Source organism: Caenorhabditis briggsae, assembly GCF_000004555.2.
Source record: "Caenorhabditis briggsae complete genome, chrIV, whole genome shotgun sequence".
Classification (NCBI taxonomy): Eukaryota; Metazoa; Nematoda; class Chromadorea; order Rhabditida; family Rhabditidae; genus Caenorhabditis; species Caenorhabditis briggsae.
Window position 1 is genome coordinate 2,748,445 of NC_013487.2, and position 15,996 is coordinate 2,764,440.

The 15,996-nt window shown below is 37.9% G+C and overlaps 2 protein-coding genes across 2 annotated transcripts; both read left to right on the forward strand.

Annotated features, from left to right (window-relative positions):
• Positions 1-443: 443 nt before the first annotated feature.
• On the forward strand, positions 444-696 carry CBG26112 (the record flags this gene model as incomplete). Its single annotated transcript, XM_045244934.1, has 2 exons — positions 444-530; positions 571-696. The coding sequence occupies 2 exons, from the start codon at positions 444-446 to the stop codon at positions 694-696; spliced, it is 213 nt and encodes a 70-aa protein (XP_045100515.1).
• Positions 697-6,336: 5,640 nt separating this feature from the next.
• On the forward strand, positions 6,337-10,238 carry Cbr-lin-66 (the record flags this gene model as incomplete). Its single annotated transcript, XM_045244935.1, has 5 exons — positions 6,337-6,481; positions 7,534-8,116; positions 8,223-8,370; positions 9,270-9,683; positions 9,726-10,238. The coding sequence occupies 5 exons, from the start codon at positions 6,337-6,339 to the stop codon at positions 10,236-10,238; spliced, it is 1,803 nt and encodes a 600-aa protein (XP_045097569.1).
• Positions 10,239-15,996: the final 5,758 nt, after the last annotated feature.

The window sequence follows — 15,996 nt, forward strand, 5'->3', positions numbered from 1 at the left end:
CATCCAAAGATTCTTGTAAACGTAAAAGTCTCTAAAACCCTGAAATCCTTAAAAATCGAGATTGTGTGTTTGAAACTGTTTACTAATTTTTTTAAAAATTCAAGAGTATTTTTATATGAAAACTTTTCCTAAAATAAGTTGAAATTTCAAAAATTCGAGAGCCTAAAATTCTTATAAAAACTCAATTATACTGTTTCTCCAACTTTTTGAATATCTTGTTATTTTTCTCAGTTCGCTGTGTCAAGGTGTACTGTTGGTCACCGCTCTGAAAATAAATAAATCTAATCTAAATCTAAATCTAAAGGTTGTAGTATACTTCTTGAGTCTTCTCAATACCCAATATTTTCAGAATTTCATCATCGGGAATCGTAACTTCCGCTTCAATACCTTTTACTACAAATGCTTTGAAAAAAGGAAAATGGCCTCCATTACGGACCACATTTATGGCATCAATAGTGGCACTTGGCAGCTCTTTTAGCTTTGGATTTCAATTGCTCATTACTAATCCAGCACAAGGGTCATTTATAAAGGTAACCAGGCGTATCAGTCTCAAGATTATTTTTATTATAGAAATTTCAGTTCCTAAACGCTTCTAAACACTCCAACGATCCGGATGACGCTATCATTGCTCATTTGAAAAATCAATCGTCTGCTGAGAAAAATAATTCTGAAAAACTAGAACGAAATTCAAGATAAAGGAGAAACTGGAACTTTTTTTCAAAGTCTAAGCGACGAAGAAATATGTGGTTATGGTATTACCTATGAGTTCTCACTCTTCGGATGATATCAAAACACTAAAATATTAGGTTGGCAGGAAAGTAACTGTCCCTTGTTTCATCTGTGAATAATACAAAAACCGGGCTAAGCCAAGATTAGCAGTTTGCACCGTCGTGGTCCACAACATGTTGCCAACATTCAGGTAACTTTTGGATACCATACCTCCAAAAGCTAGCTAGCCGCGAATCAGAATATCTATTTTTTCCAGTTTTTTCTCATAAATGGTGCAAAATCCGTCACCCTCCAGATGGCGTTGTACATCTCCGAATAATCAATAATCTGATAGAACTGAGTCGGGACTATAAATAAATGAGGAAGAACCGCCCCGCTGAAGCTGCTCAAGTCTGACTTGCCTTTCGTTAAAAAATGCAAAATCTCATGTTGCACGGAAAGTCACGCCGTACCTGAGCCGCTTTGGCTAGACGGTTCTCCTTTACCCCCGTGAAAGTTCTGATTTTGTTGTATCAGATTATTGGTTTTTCGGAGAGATACAACGTCATCTGGAGCCTAAGGACTTTGACAAAATCGGTGAGAAAAAAATGTACCAAAGTAATAGTTTCATTCGCAGCCAGCTGGCGGTTGGAGGGATGATATCCACAAGTTGCCTAAAAGTTGACGACATGTTGTGGACCACGACGGTACGTACTGACAATCTTGGAATAATCTTGTTTTTGTTTTATTTACTAATTCAAAAATGGACAGTTACTTTCTTTCCAACCTAATATGGGAAAAAATACCGTCAAACTTTTTAAAAACGACTTTGAAAAAATTAAGAGAAATTTAGAAATATACTGAAACTGAAATTGTTTAAAATTTTTGCTCGTCTAGCAGAATTACTTCTCAATTGACAATGATACACTAAACATTGGGATTTTTTAATTTTCCGTCGTCAAACAGTTCGGAACACTCTAACGATCCAGGTGACGCTATTATTGCTCATTTGAAGATTCAATGGTCCGTCATCGCTTTTATTTTCTGTTTGAGATCAATGACAGAAGCGTTTTTCATCAAAAAATGTGTGGCGAGAAGATTGGTTCTTCTTGAATACCCTGGGGAAAGTCAAAAACTGTAAATTACTCCGCTTTGGTATGAATCAACGCAATGAAACTGCAAATTGTTCAGTTTCTTTAGTTTTGCTTTCTCGAAGATTTTATAACTTTTCGGTACTATTTTTAGAAAAAAAAAAGATTTTTTTCTAAAAATCATACTTGTAACAGGCCCGGCTGGCCCGGCGGGCTCGTCATCTCACAAGTTTTGAAAACTTCAAAAAACACATAAGGGGGGACCTTTTTTTCGATCAAAAAATTTTGACTCTATTCTAGTTTAGAGGTCACAAAAAAATTAGAGGTCCCAAAAAAAAAAATAGCGGTCCCAAAAAAAAATAGAGGTCCCAAAAAAAAAAGAGGTCCCAAAAAATTAGAGGTCCCAAAAAATTAGAGGTCCCAAAAAAAATTAGAGGTCCCAAAAAATTAGAAGTCCCAAAAAAAATTAGAGGTCCCAAAAAATTAGAGGTCCCAAAGCAAAGTGTGGTATTCTCAAATTTCATCAAATTGTGAACAGAAGAGCTAACTTTTTATTAGAATGTATTATTAAAAAGTTTTTTCTATGTTTTATCAATTAAATTAATTAAAATTATTCATTCCAAGACATTCTCAAATGGCTCATTATCAGATTCTAAATCATCTGATTGTTCGTCGTAGTCATTTTCGTCAAGAAATATAAAATTTCCGATTTTCCTGAAACAATAATCCAAGCTTCTTATGATGGGACGATACGGTGAGAGAAATACATGATGTACTTCTGATTTATAAGTATCTGGAAAACTATTCTCGAGAAGAGAGTTTGATTTTTAACTTACTTCAAATGCTGATTCATCGACTTTTATTTCCATTTCAATCTTACTGGCTTCTTTTAATGGTACGAAACGGATATCTTGGGTGTCCCAGAATCCTTGGTCCTCATTGGATATGAAGGTATTATATACAATCATCTGAAAACGAGCTCATGGAAAAATTATTTAAAAATCGAGAAGGTAAACCTTTTCTGCTGGGCGTAGCGATATTGTCAAAAAAATATCCTTCAGGCTGTTGTCGAAGAAAAAAACATCCGACCTGGAATGAAAATGTGTTGCCAAGAAAGAACAACAAACTAACCTTGAACTAATAAACAAATCAATAGTTATTCGTTTAGTTTGGAAGTTCTTAATTCTTTCAGTAAATGTGATAGCATTTTTAAAGTTTTCATTGAAGAAAGTAGAATCTTTAGGTCGCGTATCAAATTCAAATTTGGCTGAAGAAAAAAATCAAACAATCTAACGAAGCATATTTAGGACATTTCAATCGATACGTTTCAGGAGATGGGAAAATCGGAGTGATAACGCTAATTCATCAATGCAAGTTGAAATTGAACTTTTGTAAAACCTGTAATAGAAGGGCCCCCACACTGTTAAAATTGAGCTGAATGTTCATCAGAGGTAGTTTAATTGTTCTCTTATCATGATGGTTTTGAAGCAGGTAAAATACAACAATTTCCTATGTGTAATGTTATCAGGAAACCATAATACAGTATTCTCATTATTACAAAATAATAAATATAGACAAAAATTATGAGAATCTGTGATTCAAATTGATACTCCTCCTTCTCTGATACTCCTCTTGAATCTCCTCCAAATTTTTTCCCTTCGTCTCCGGTAGTATTCAGAAATCTTGGAATTTTTTTCACTTTAGTGTAACTTTCAAACTTTTAGATAAATTTGTTTTGTGAAAAATAAACAGCAAATTTCGATTTTCAGGAATTTCTGGATTTAAAGGAGGCGAGACAGCAAAAATTTCGGGGGACAGTTCGGGGGACGAAATCGCGTATGTAGACCATCGGTCGTCAGAAACGTTACAGAATCTTATAATTTCAGAACAACAAAACTTCAGAATTATTACTGTTTCCGAACTTTTTCGAGTTTCACACCAAATGCTTTACACACTACTGAGCGAGATGTATCTAAAATGCAATTTTCTAGCTACTCCTAAGTTAGAATCGATTTGTAAATATATTTAGGTTGCTTGAAATTCTGCAAAATATCAAAATTTCAAATTGAACGTTTCCTAAAATCCTTTTATTGCACAAATGTTTTGAAAGTTACATTTTATCTTCCCAACATTCTTGCAAGTTATAAATTATTTTAAAGGAGGCCAGACACCAAAAAAAAGTTTTCCTGATATTTTGCATAGAGAACTCCCATGAGGGGTTGAACTCATGACAGGCAGCTCAGGGGTACAGCGCTGCTACCGGCTGAGCTACGGGGGCGCGAAGGCGCCTGACGACCGATGGTCTACATACGCGATTTCGTCCCCCAAACTGTCCCCCGAAATTTTTGCTGTCTCGCCTCCTTTAAATCCAGAAATTCCTGAAAATCGAAATTTGCTGTTTATTTTTCACAAAACAAATTTATCTAAAAAGTTTGAAAGTTACCTAAAGTAAAAAAAATTCCAAGATTTCTGAATACTACCGGAGACGAAGGGAAAAAATTTTGAGGAGATTCAAGAGGAGTATCAATTTGAATCACAGATTCTCATAATTTTTGTCTATATTTATTATTTTGTAATAATGAGAATACTGTATTATGGTTTCCTGATAACATTACACATAGGAAATTGTTGTATTTTACCTGCTTCAAAACCATCATGATAAGAGAACAATTAAACTACCTCTGATGAACATTCAGCTCAATTTTAACAGTGTGGGGGCCCTTCTATTACAGGTTTTACAAAAGTTCAATTTCAACTTGCATTGATGAATTAGCGTTATCACTCCGATTTTCCCATCTCCTGAAACGTATCGATTGAAATGTCCTACTCACATTGCAACTTCTTTTCCGAAAAGCCCCCCGTTTCTTATCAATTGTTCATTTCTTCTAGAACATACAGACACTTTTACTAGGTCAGTCAGTTCGTTATCAAATATGTCACTCTAAAATGGAAAGAGAACTGTTTCGAAATGTAGAGATAGCAAAGGCATTTCAGGCCATTTGTCCTGCAGAAAGCTTCGTGGCCTAAATAACTTCATGACCGGTAGGCTAGACCACCAATCTATTCATCCTAAAATGACTATAATCAGAACGTTGTTACGGAAATGTGTTAATAACTTTTATCAATCTACCCCAGACATATCCAAAATCTGAAGCACCGATTCTCAAAAAGTAGGTGTTCAAAAATCTAGATTAATCTAGGATTTCTTGTTAGGCAACCGATGAATAATAGCAACATATCTAAAAGTTTCATAACGATAAGAAACAGAAATTTGAATTTTTCACTGTTTCAAGATTCTAGTATAATTGAAGACTTGCAGTTTTTGTTTACTGACTAGCCTTCATTGATCTGTAAAGATTTCCAAGTCTACTGATATTCTAAAAATGTTAATAGAGCGCACTTCCTGAGTAATATGAATTACCGTTTTATTTTGATACTAAACTTTTTAGGCACTTCTGAAAATTGTTAGTGGCACTGAGGAAACAATTTAAAAATATTCTCGATATAAATCTCGCTGTTTCAAAGATACGGTAACTTTGACACTTACCATTTGTTTTCAATTTCAACAAGATAATTGTAAGTCCTATCAAAATCGTTGGAATTCGGAAAATGGTTTAAAACGCTAAGCCAAACTTTTTTCTCAATGAAGCGCATTTTCAGACCCTTATGGAAAAATAAGGTCCCCTATCAACCTAGAATCCCTCCAGCTTCATCCAAACGCTATCGGTTAGTATCAATTCTCACTCCCCAAAAAAATCTCGCATCCCCAAAAACTTTTCCTTCACCCCATCTTTTTCTCTCACTCTTTTTAAAAACGCAACGCCCCGTTCTGAGTGGGTTGTGTATGTGTGGTTGTGTATGTTGCGTTGCTTTCCTCTCTCTCTCTTCCCCCCGCTGGCTGCTGCTCAACCGGCGGACGATAGAAGAAGAAGACGCGAATTAGAGACCAGAAATTGGGTAGATTGAGAGATAGACATTCGGAGAGATAGAAGAGACGCAGATGTTCCCGGGGCCCCTCCGACATGAGTATACATAGCGAGAAGAGGAGACCCCCCGCGCGCGCACACAAGTGTATGAGTGCGGCGTTGTCTTTTTGGCCGGGGCCGGACCGCCCGTGAGCGTTGGTGAGCGCGTGAGTGTAGCTGTGAGCGCGCATCAAGACGCGTGTGTTTCTCTAACCCGCTCTCTTGACTCGCCACACTCTCTCATCGATACCTCTATCTCGTCCCGGCGACGACGGCCTCCCAACCACCCCTCTCTTCCCGCTACGCCGACCGTGTTGTTTCTTTTCACATACTTTTTCGCCTTTCTCTTCATATTTTCGCCTTTTTGTCCCAGCCCTATCTAGTTCTATTCTTGTTTTTCTAGCACCTAAAACTTCTTTTTGGGATTCCTCATCTCTTATTAATCTTTCAGACTTCTCACGAGGATCCCAAACGAAAACCATCGAATCCATCAGCGTCTTCCATCATCGCCGATCGATTTGATTCGTGTCTCGAGCGAGAGAGTGTGAGAGGGAGAGAGACACAGAGAGCTTATGGCTTACGATATGAATAGTCTGTTCTCGTCGAGCCAACCACCGCTCAACAGCCAGGGACCGCCGGGTGGACCGCCAAACGGACAACAAGGCCAGAATGGTCCACAGTCGATTTGGTCGCTTCAGACATTTCCGCCAATGGGAGGTAAGAATGGGACCCATTTGATTGGGCACGTATCTCGATTCCCGGCATAGCTATTGAAAAATGACAAACTAACAAAACATTATTCGTATTACGATAAACATTTTGTTTGTCGACCATTTTTTTATATCATTGTCAGCAGCCGACATAAATTGGGTCAAAGTTCAGGCTTAGTGTAATTCAACTTTGAGCTCAATTATCTCGGTTCCTATATGAGATATCAAAAATCTGTTAACTGTTAAAAACTTGGTGATAATATGATAAATATTTTTGTAATTTGAAAATTTTAGATATCTCTTACAGAAATTGAGATATTTGAGCTCAAAGTTCAAGCATCACAAGAATAAAGGCAATCAGCTTACTTTTGGGCTAGCTTAATCTTTTGGCATTTTTCACTGTTTCGTATTGGGCATATAGTTTTTCATATTTTTTCATTTCTTTGCTGCTATCATTTCAAGATAGAATTAGCAAAAACTCACTTCGAAATTCATATTTTTGAACTATCCAACTCGGAAAATGTACAACTTTTTGAGACCCACAAAATAACTACCAACTTTCAGTAGAAGTCATTTTTGACCTCGAAGATTTAAATGTTTCTCTCAACCTAGGTACACAAATTCAATTCAGTTTTAAAGCCCTTTTTAAACCTAACAGTTTCCAATAAGAATCATTGAGAATGATGAAGTTTGAAAGACATTATGAACTAAAGCGTAATCCTAATTTTTTCGGCTCCCCAATGATAGATCGAAAATTCAATTTCTCACGACCTAATACAAAGTTTCGAAACAGGGAATATTGAAAAATTGCTCATTACTAAATTTTCTACAGTAAGACTCGAAATTTCGTAACTGCATGATATTTTCAAACACTTGAGTCATAAGAGAACAGTGTTTTGTTATCAAAACCACCTGATTCAAAACTAATACAGAAAATTTTTTTGAAAGGGACAAACACTGAAAAAAAAGAAAAAATTACAGTTTCCAAACTGCTATAACTTCTGGAAATTTGAGGTTCTGAGATTCTCCTTCTAGCATTCTAAGATTCTCAAATTCCAGGACCCGACAACTTTGGACACAATGTGCCATTCATGCCTCCACTGGGAATGAACAATGGGATGAACGGTGGAATGAATGGAGGAATGAACAACCTGTACCAAAATGCACACAATCTTCAAATGGTCCCACCACCACCTCTTATGCCTCCCACCCAGGTCCATCCACCACCCCTTCAAGATCCACAAAGAGCCGATAGCATTCAAGGATTCGGACAACTCACCTGGCTCTCCGCCAAAGCTGGTCTTATCACTTGCAAAGACAAAATGGTCATCTCATTCCAATTGAAAGATTTCTGCGATCAAATGCTCAATGACTTGACTTCAGTTCTTCGCGTCGGATTCACCCTTAGCTTCCATGCCGCACTAAACGAGACCAGCGAGTACACAGCCACCATCGTCCAACCAATATATGGACAGGACGCTGAGATGTTGTTCGCAAATGCTCAAGAAGTCGATTTGGAGGCAGCAAATCCAACTCCACCAAACTCTAAAGACGCCTACTCGCCAGCCCTTGAGCAGAAGGCTATTCCAGTGCTCTTGGCTATCTTCCAACGCCACGGATTGCAACAAATCCAACTTAGCAGGTAAATGCTTAACCCCAACGCTTTCTTTTTCCTTGTGCCTATCTTCTCACCCCCCCCCCCCCTGCCTCTATATGTTGACAACCATCATCCATTGACACCCGTTCAGGAGTTTCAGCCTTCACTCCCAAATGTCGAATTGTGGGGATGATGAGCTGTTCCGCTACGTTGGCACATCGTCGTTGAAGCGTCGTCAGTTCGTCGAGCGCCGTACACACTTGTTCCGTCTTCAGAATGATGACTCTATTATTTTGCAGGTAAGTGGAACGGGCTACATGGAATACTCTAGTGCATAGATTTTTCAAAAATGTTATGTTTCATGCAGTACATAGTTCAGGGGATCCCTTTTAAATGAGATTAAGCTTTGTACGGTTGCACATTATTATCAGGACTCAAGTTTGTACTAGCATAACATTTGAGAAAACCGTTTTTCTGGGCTCAAATTTGGAGTCCGAAAATTCAAGTTGTTCATTTCTAAACTGGTCAAGTTTCAAATTATTTGATTAACTTTGAGCTGAGTTATTGCTTGTCTAAGTAGTTTCAGCTCATGCAAATTGCAAAGTTCATCTTTGGACAATCATAACAATAACTAGACTTATGGAATCGCTCTAAAAATTTTAGTAGCTCTGAATCAAACGTAATATTATATTTCTACCCAGTTTTGTGATTCCAAGAGACTTACGTTTGAAGATATACCCGTCTTTATCAGCCAGTGTAATTATGAAACATCCTGTACTTCCCAAAAAACAACTTTTTTCTAAATCTGTTACACATAAAACATAAATTACCGTATCCAAGTCATTAACTGTTACATAAGCCTTTTCTACCGAAAGTGCTCATTGACCACCTTTTACGTCTAGTTTGATCTCTATTATCTCGGTTCTTTTGTAAGATATCAAAAAGTGTTCAACTGATAAAATATTTATCATAATATCAGCGACATTTTAACAATTGACAGATTTTTGATATCTTTCATGGCAATCGAGATAATTTAGCTCTGCGGTAGATGCTATAGTTAGGGTAGATACGGTAGCTAGGTTTTAGTGTGATTTAAAAAAAACAATATGTTCTGTTTCATTGATATATTAAATTTTTGAGGGACATACGATTTTCCTAGTTTAAGAGAGTCATGGTTGCAAAAACTCTAATCTTACAGTACCCCGCTGTCTACCAAGCCGTCTACCAGCTTTCCTCCTTCTTGCTCCGTCACGGTGGCGCCACCTCGATCCAATCCCTTTTCGACTTCTACATCAGCCCCGAAATTCCACAAGAAGTCCGTGATCACAATGGAGACGGTCGTCAAGACTTCCTAAACTTGCTCACTGCTCACAACTGGGTCTTTGCCTTGTTCCCAAATCGTACCTACGTCTCGGTTCGTCGCAACTTGCCAAGCTACGATTATGTCGGATTCATCAAGCAACACTTCCCCGAGTTGGATAGTAGCCGTCGTCAACAATTGGGTTACGGTCAACCACCACGTGGAATTCAAAGAACTATGTCGGCTCAAATGGGTGGAGCGTTTGCTTCAGGAAGACCACAACCACAAAGTTTGCTCATGCAGCAACATCAGGTATGCCTTTATTAGACTAGCCAGATCGCTAGCTAAATCTAGACAGATTCCACAAAGTTCCTATTCCAGCACGCCATGACACCAGCCGCCGCTCGCCCTGGCTCCCTCTGGGACTCTCAATCATCTCTCTCCCAAAGCGGCAACAGCGGAGACCAATGGAGCCCACTGTTCTCACCAAACACCTGGTCCAACACCCCTTCCAACAATCCACGTCTCTCATCGCTCGGCATGAACGAGACCCTCCTCGGAGGCCACAACTTCAACTCCATCTTGGCAATGCCACCAAGTGCCAAGAACGAGAGAAGCATTGGTGTTCAGGCTGATGAGCTTTTGGATCGTATGTTCATTAATCCGATCGGACGTACTGGATGCACTTGTCAGTGCCAGTGTGGAAGAGGTGGTGCCGCCGTCATTGGTGGAAACACTCGTGGATCTTCGTCTAGAGCTTCTGGAGGATCCGCATCGCCACCAAGCGTCGATGGGGCAAATCAGCAGGATCGTCTCTCGCCATCCAATCGTGAGTTTTTTAGTTTTGAGGATCTAGATTTTACTTAAGCTGATGATTGTTCTAAAACATTCTTCTTATAACCATCATGTCCTTCACAGGTAATGGAAACAGTAAATGTTGTAGACCTCTTCACAATGGTCCGACTGATCTATTTCTTTTTTCCTTTTCCAGAAGGTCGTGTATTGGATTGACTGATCCTAATTCCATTTTACCTAGTTTTCAAAACAGGAAAAAAATTTAAACCGTAATAGACTCAAAACTCGACCCTATACCACGGTACACATATGAGTCACAAAGTGACTGTACGATGTCCTCCCCGCTACTCAAACAATCCTTTAAACATGTCTTTGAACTTTGACTTTTTATTCACTTATAGTCAGAGAACACATACATCGGGATACGGTTTTACAATAATATTTGCTGTTTTGTTACCTGTTTTTTTGAGCAGAGTTTTGAGCTCTTTTAGTAATGGTGCCGTAGATAATTTAAGATCATTTAGGTCTCCAGTATGTATGGTATACCGAAAATTCACTGTTTCAATTTCTCATTGTTTTGTAACCGTTTTCATCTTACCATGTTTCGTGTGAGATTCTGCCATATTATCTGCATTTTGATGTTATTGGTTTTGTAGAAACTACTGTAAAGCTAATTCCTGCAAACACCTCACAATAGAATGCAGAGATATCTATTGAACGCTGTCTAAATGCTAAACCACTGTAAGAACCTGCATATCAAACTAGCCAGTGTCCTACTGTAGATTGATGAGTAGGTTAAGAAGATAAATCAGTGCTAATACAAACTCTTTTTTCCGGTTTCACATTTTCGAGAAAAGACACAAAAGCTATCCATTTATTAGTAATACGCACTTTGTAATAAACTCAGATTGGTAAAATTTTGGAATTCTAAAATCTTAGAATCTCAGAGTCTCAAAATCTCAGGATCGAATTTTAGGATTTTAAGATCTTAGGATTCTAGAATTTTAGGATCTCAGAATTTTGGAATCCTGGGATCTTGGAGTCATTGGATTTTAAAGTCTTCAGATCTAAGAATCTTGGGATCCTGCACTCTTAAGACCTTGGGATCTCAGAATCAAAAAATCTTAGAATCTCAGAATCTCAGAATCTCAGAATCAAAAAGTCTCACACTCTCAGAATCTCAGAATCTCAGGATCTTCGAAACTTGGTATCTTAGGATCTTGAGATCTCAGAATCTTGAGATATCAGAATCTTAAGATCTTAGAATCCTAGGATCTTTGGATCCTAGAATCTTTGGATCCTATAATCTTTGGATCTTTGGATATCTGAATCTAAGAATCTGAAAGTCTGAGAGTCTTAGAGCCTGGAGATTCTGGAATCTTGGGCTCTCAAAATCCTTCAGAATCTTTGAATCTCCAAATCCCAGAATATAACTGCTCAATTTCCAGAAGCCGGCTCAATCGGCGACCGCACTCTCACCGGCTCCCAAATCGGCGGTGATCTTGCCGATGGTGCTCAACCGGCTCGGGACAATGGAACTCCACGCTACTATGACATGTTCGGCACCGCCGACTTGCTCAACGGAACTCGTTTGAACGGTCTCCGTATTGGAAATTAGAGCCATTTCCCAATCAATTTTGGCCTTTTTCATGCGCTAGCCGCAAAAAAGTCCCAAACCTTCACAAAACTCCTTGTGTACATACATAATCTTTTTTCTTCTTCTTCTATTTTTGCCCATTTTTTCATACTCATATTCTTCCCTTTAAAATCTCTAAGTCTCTTCTCAACAACCTGGTTCTCGAAACTTCTATAGTCTTCCCATTTCCCATTTTTCCCCCTGAACATGTACGTTTATAGCTACAAAAACGGGTTGTCCTGTGTCCTGTCTCCTTAAAACAATGCTTGTGCTATAATTTTCGATACTTATCAGAATTTTGAAAAACCCCTCCCTCCTTTAAATGTGCTTCTCCCCCTGAAAAAAAACGCGTATTACCTTTTCGAAAAAACTACACTTTTCTTCTCCGATATTTTCTCCACTCCCGGGTAATCCGATTTTCTTCTGCTGCTGTATTTTTTCTGGTGATTTTCTTCTTCCCCTCAAAAAGATTCTACAACCCTGCCAAACGCCCATTTCAGTGACTGACACTCGCCTTTATTCTCCTCTCTGTGGTATTTTTTTCATCCCTCCCAAAAATTTCACTTCGTTTTCTAAAACACTCCCATCCTCTTGCCTTTTCTTTGTTTCCCTAATTGTCTCTGTGCCTTTAATTCACTTTATGTCATCTCCCCAAAACTCCCCGCCCCCACCTAATATGCTTTTTAAACTGCTGTGATGCTGCTTATTAATGTGGTGAAAGGAGAAAATGAGGTAAGTGCGCTCTATTGAGAAACTTCGTTTCGAAGCTCTGGAAGTGTCAGATAGAAAATTTAATTGTCTATCGATTCCAGTTTATTTGATCCCTCTACGACCATTTTGAAGAGAGTTATAGCCAAATGAAAGCGAGGAGAGACACAGACGACTAGCGCGTCTCGTTGTCTGCGTCTCTCTAACTGTTATATTGTGCGTAACTCGCTTCGGAAAAGTCATAAAAAATTCAAAAAAAGACGATTCGATAGAAAATACATTTTTCTATCTATTCCAGTAACTTTCAATGCTCTATGTTCATTTCGAAGAGAATTATAGCCGCAGACAGCTAGATCCTCTTCTTGGCTTCGTCTCCCAACATAACTCGGTTCAAAATCGTTCTAGAAGCTTAGAGAATAGAGTAAATGTTCCTCGTTTTTCTCCGAACCACAATAATATCTATTTGCCCTAATAACCTCTCATAGGAGCTTTCAAGATCTAGACCCCTCACCACCTAGTCAAAACCCCCTAGTAATATCATCTCTTTTGTCTCTCGCTTAAAAATCATCTGTGTTACAAAGTGCAACTCCTCAACAAAAAAAAAACACCTCCAACTCTGGGATCCCATTCAAAATTATTGGTTTTTAATGTCATTTCAACCCCATTTTATTACTCTCCTTCTTCATTTTCTTGGTGCATTCATTCAGGTATTTTGTCAAAAAACCCACCATTGCTATAATCAAAACCCAATTCTCGATTCAAAAAAACCCCCAATGACCCATTTCTAAGAAAAATCCTGTTACGTGTAAATCTTTTCTTCTTTTTTTAAACTTCTAAAAGCTTCAACAAAAAATCTCACCATCCCCCAAAAAAAAGTCCCATATTTTAGTCCTCTTGTAATGTCTTTCCAACCCAAACCCCGCCCCCCTGTCCTCAAAAAACACCCCCCAGCTACGCGTCCAACTTCTCTGAATGATCTGTTCCCATTTTTATAGCCTCTCTCCTCTCCAAAAAATCTAGAAATCCAGAACTTTCCTTTCTTCGAATTTGCTATTAAAAACTTTTTCTCTATCCTTTCCATTGCAATATTTTTTTTCCCCAGATTACTGTATCTTCGAATTCAAAAATTCCCCCGTTCATTTTTTGGTTTTTTTTTGGTAAATGTGTCTTATTTTTTCTCTCCCCAAAAACTTTTATACGTTGTGATGATCACTTGCAAAAAAGTTTACTGATACATGTATCCCCTATATTTCTCTCCTCGTAATTCAATAAATAACTCAAAAAACGCAGATTCCTTTCTTCATTGTCCATGTTGTTTCAGATATCTAGTGAGATTTTGAAGAAAGTTACAGTCCAAAAGCTCCAGAAAAGTTATAGAAAACTCAAAAAACGACGGTTCCATTAAATAAGAAATGCTCGGCTTATCAGAAACAATCTTTTGCGAGTTTTACGGATTTTACAGATTCTCAACACATAAACTTTCAGTTTTGCCGACCCCGTGTGGTAAAAATAACATACCAAGAGCGGACCCGACTCTATTCCTACATTTTGAAACAGTATTTTAGGGTAATATATTTGATAACACAGTGACCTATTAAAAGTGTGTATGTTCTAGAAGAAACGAACAATTGATAAGAAACGGGGGGGGGGGGGGTTTTTTGGGAGAGTAGTTGCAATGCGTGTAGTCTTCATTTTGGTCTTTGAGCCATTTTAGCTTCACTTTGACCTCTCTTTGGCTCTTAACTGTCACATGCTCCAGAATGAAGAAGTTACGGGTTTGTCGATGTCCGCAAGTACTGTTTGTCGGGTATTTTCAAAAGTCCAGTTTATCCATATCAGGAAAATGTGGAAGGCACCCGTGGTAACTCTAAACCGTGACCTAAATCACATCATCCAAGTCGAGAGGTGGCTATGGAAACCCAGTTCCCGGATTTCACTTCTCCTGATCTGTACATTTTCAAAAACGGTTGAGGATCCATGATGAAGAAGATTTACGATAGAAACAAAGGCTTTGACGTCATATCGGACCTTAATCAGGTTTTTGCCAGGCTTCTAGTGGAGCAGAAACTGATGGAAAACCTTCTCTATGGATATGGATTCTCGGATTTTCGATGTGATAGGCGTAATGGTCGCCTCATCAACTATTGGGCCGGATACAATTTTCTGAAAAACGATTCCTTTTATTTTTTGGGAGTTTTACTGCCAGGCGTATCATTTTGTGGATTAATTTTTCTCGATTTTTTAGATAAAATATCTTTTTTCCGTAATTTAATTTTTCGGAATTTTCAGATGATGTTCTAAGTAAAACTGACGGCAACTATACGTGTTTTTCTAGAGAAATCGAAGTTTCGGTCAAGACAGGTTTCGAATTTTTCGAAATTTTGAGAGTGGCGTATTTTTATGTGGAGCACTGTAGATACCTCGATCATCATCAGAAATTTTCCTTCGAACATAAATGATTTGAAACAGGTAGAATACAAAACTTACTGTTGTTGCACAGAAACCATAATACAGTATGCTTACCGTTTCCAAATAATGGATGTCTTACAATTTTAGAGTTTTAGAGTTAGAAGCTATTGTTAGAGTTAAAAATCGAATGGTGATTGATGCCTACAAGCTTAACAATTATTGGTTGTACAACAATTTCAACTTCTCTGTATTTTTGAACAGTATGAAACATCATGATTTTCAAATTTACCACAAATAGTTTGGTACGAATTAGTTTCAAAAACCACATGGCAGACTTCTGATAGCTTAGAAACAGAACGCAAAATAGTTTGATTGTTACAGATCCTCAATAACACAACCACTCAGAACGGGGCGTTGCATTTCTAAAAAGAGTGAGAGGAAAAATGGGGTGGAGTAAAGTTTTTGGGGGTGTGAGATTTTTTTGGGGAGTGAGAATTGATACTAATTGATAACGTTTGCATGAAGCTGGAATTATTCATGGTTGGGGACCTTTAGTTTCCATAAAGTCCGGAAAGTGCGCTCGGCATATCCAACCTAACAGTTTTGGATCAATTAGGCTAACTCAAACAGAAAGTTTTAAAATTCAATTGTGGTTTTTAATCCAAAAGTAATCTCGTGTAATAGGAAACAAATGGTTAGCATCAGAATTACCGAAACTTTAAAATAGCGACATTTGTATCGAGAGTTTTTTAAATGATTTTATCAATACTTCTACTTCCAAACATTCCAAAGGGTGTCCAAAAAGTTTAGTACCTATGTATGTGAAACCGTAATTTCTGGTTTGTAAGCAAGTATTAACACTTTATCCTTATGTAGATTTGGAAGTTTTTGAAAGTTTTAACTTTCAAACATTTCTCTGAAATTGGCGAAGAAAACTCAACTGTAAGTACCAACAATTTGGAATTTTATTACGAAAACTTTGAACAGTGAACATTTTTGAAATTTCTGTTCCGTGTCATTACGAAATTTTTCAGATGTATTTATATTGTTAATGACAGCAAGTTATTACCACGATCG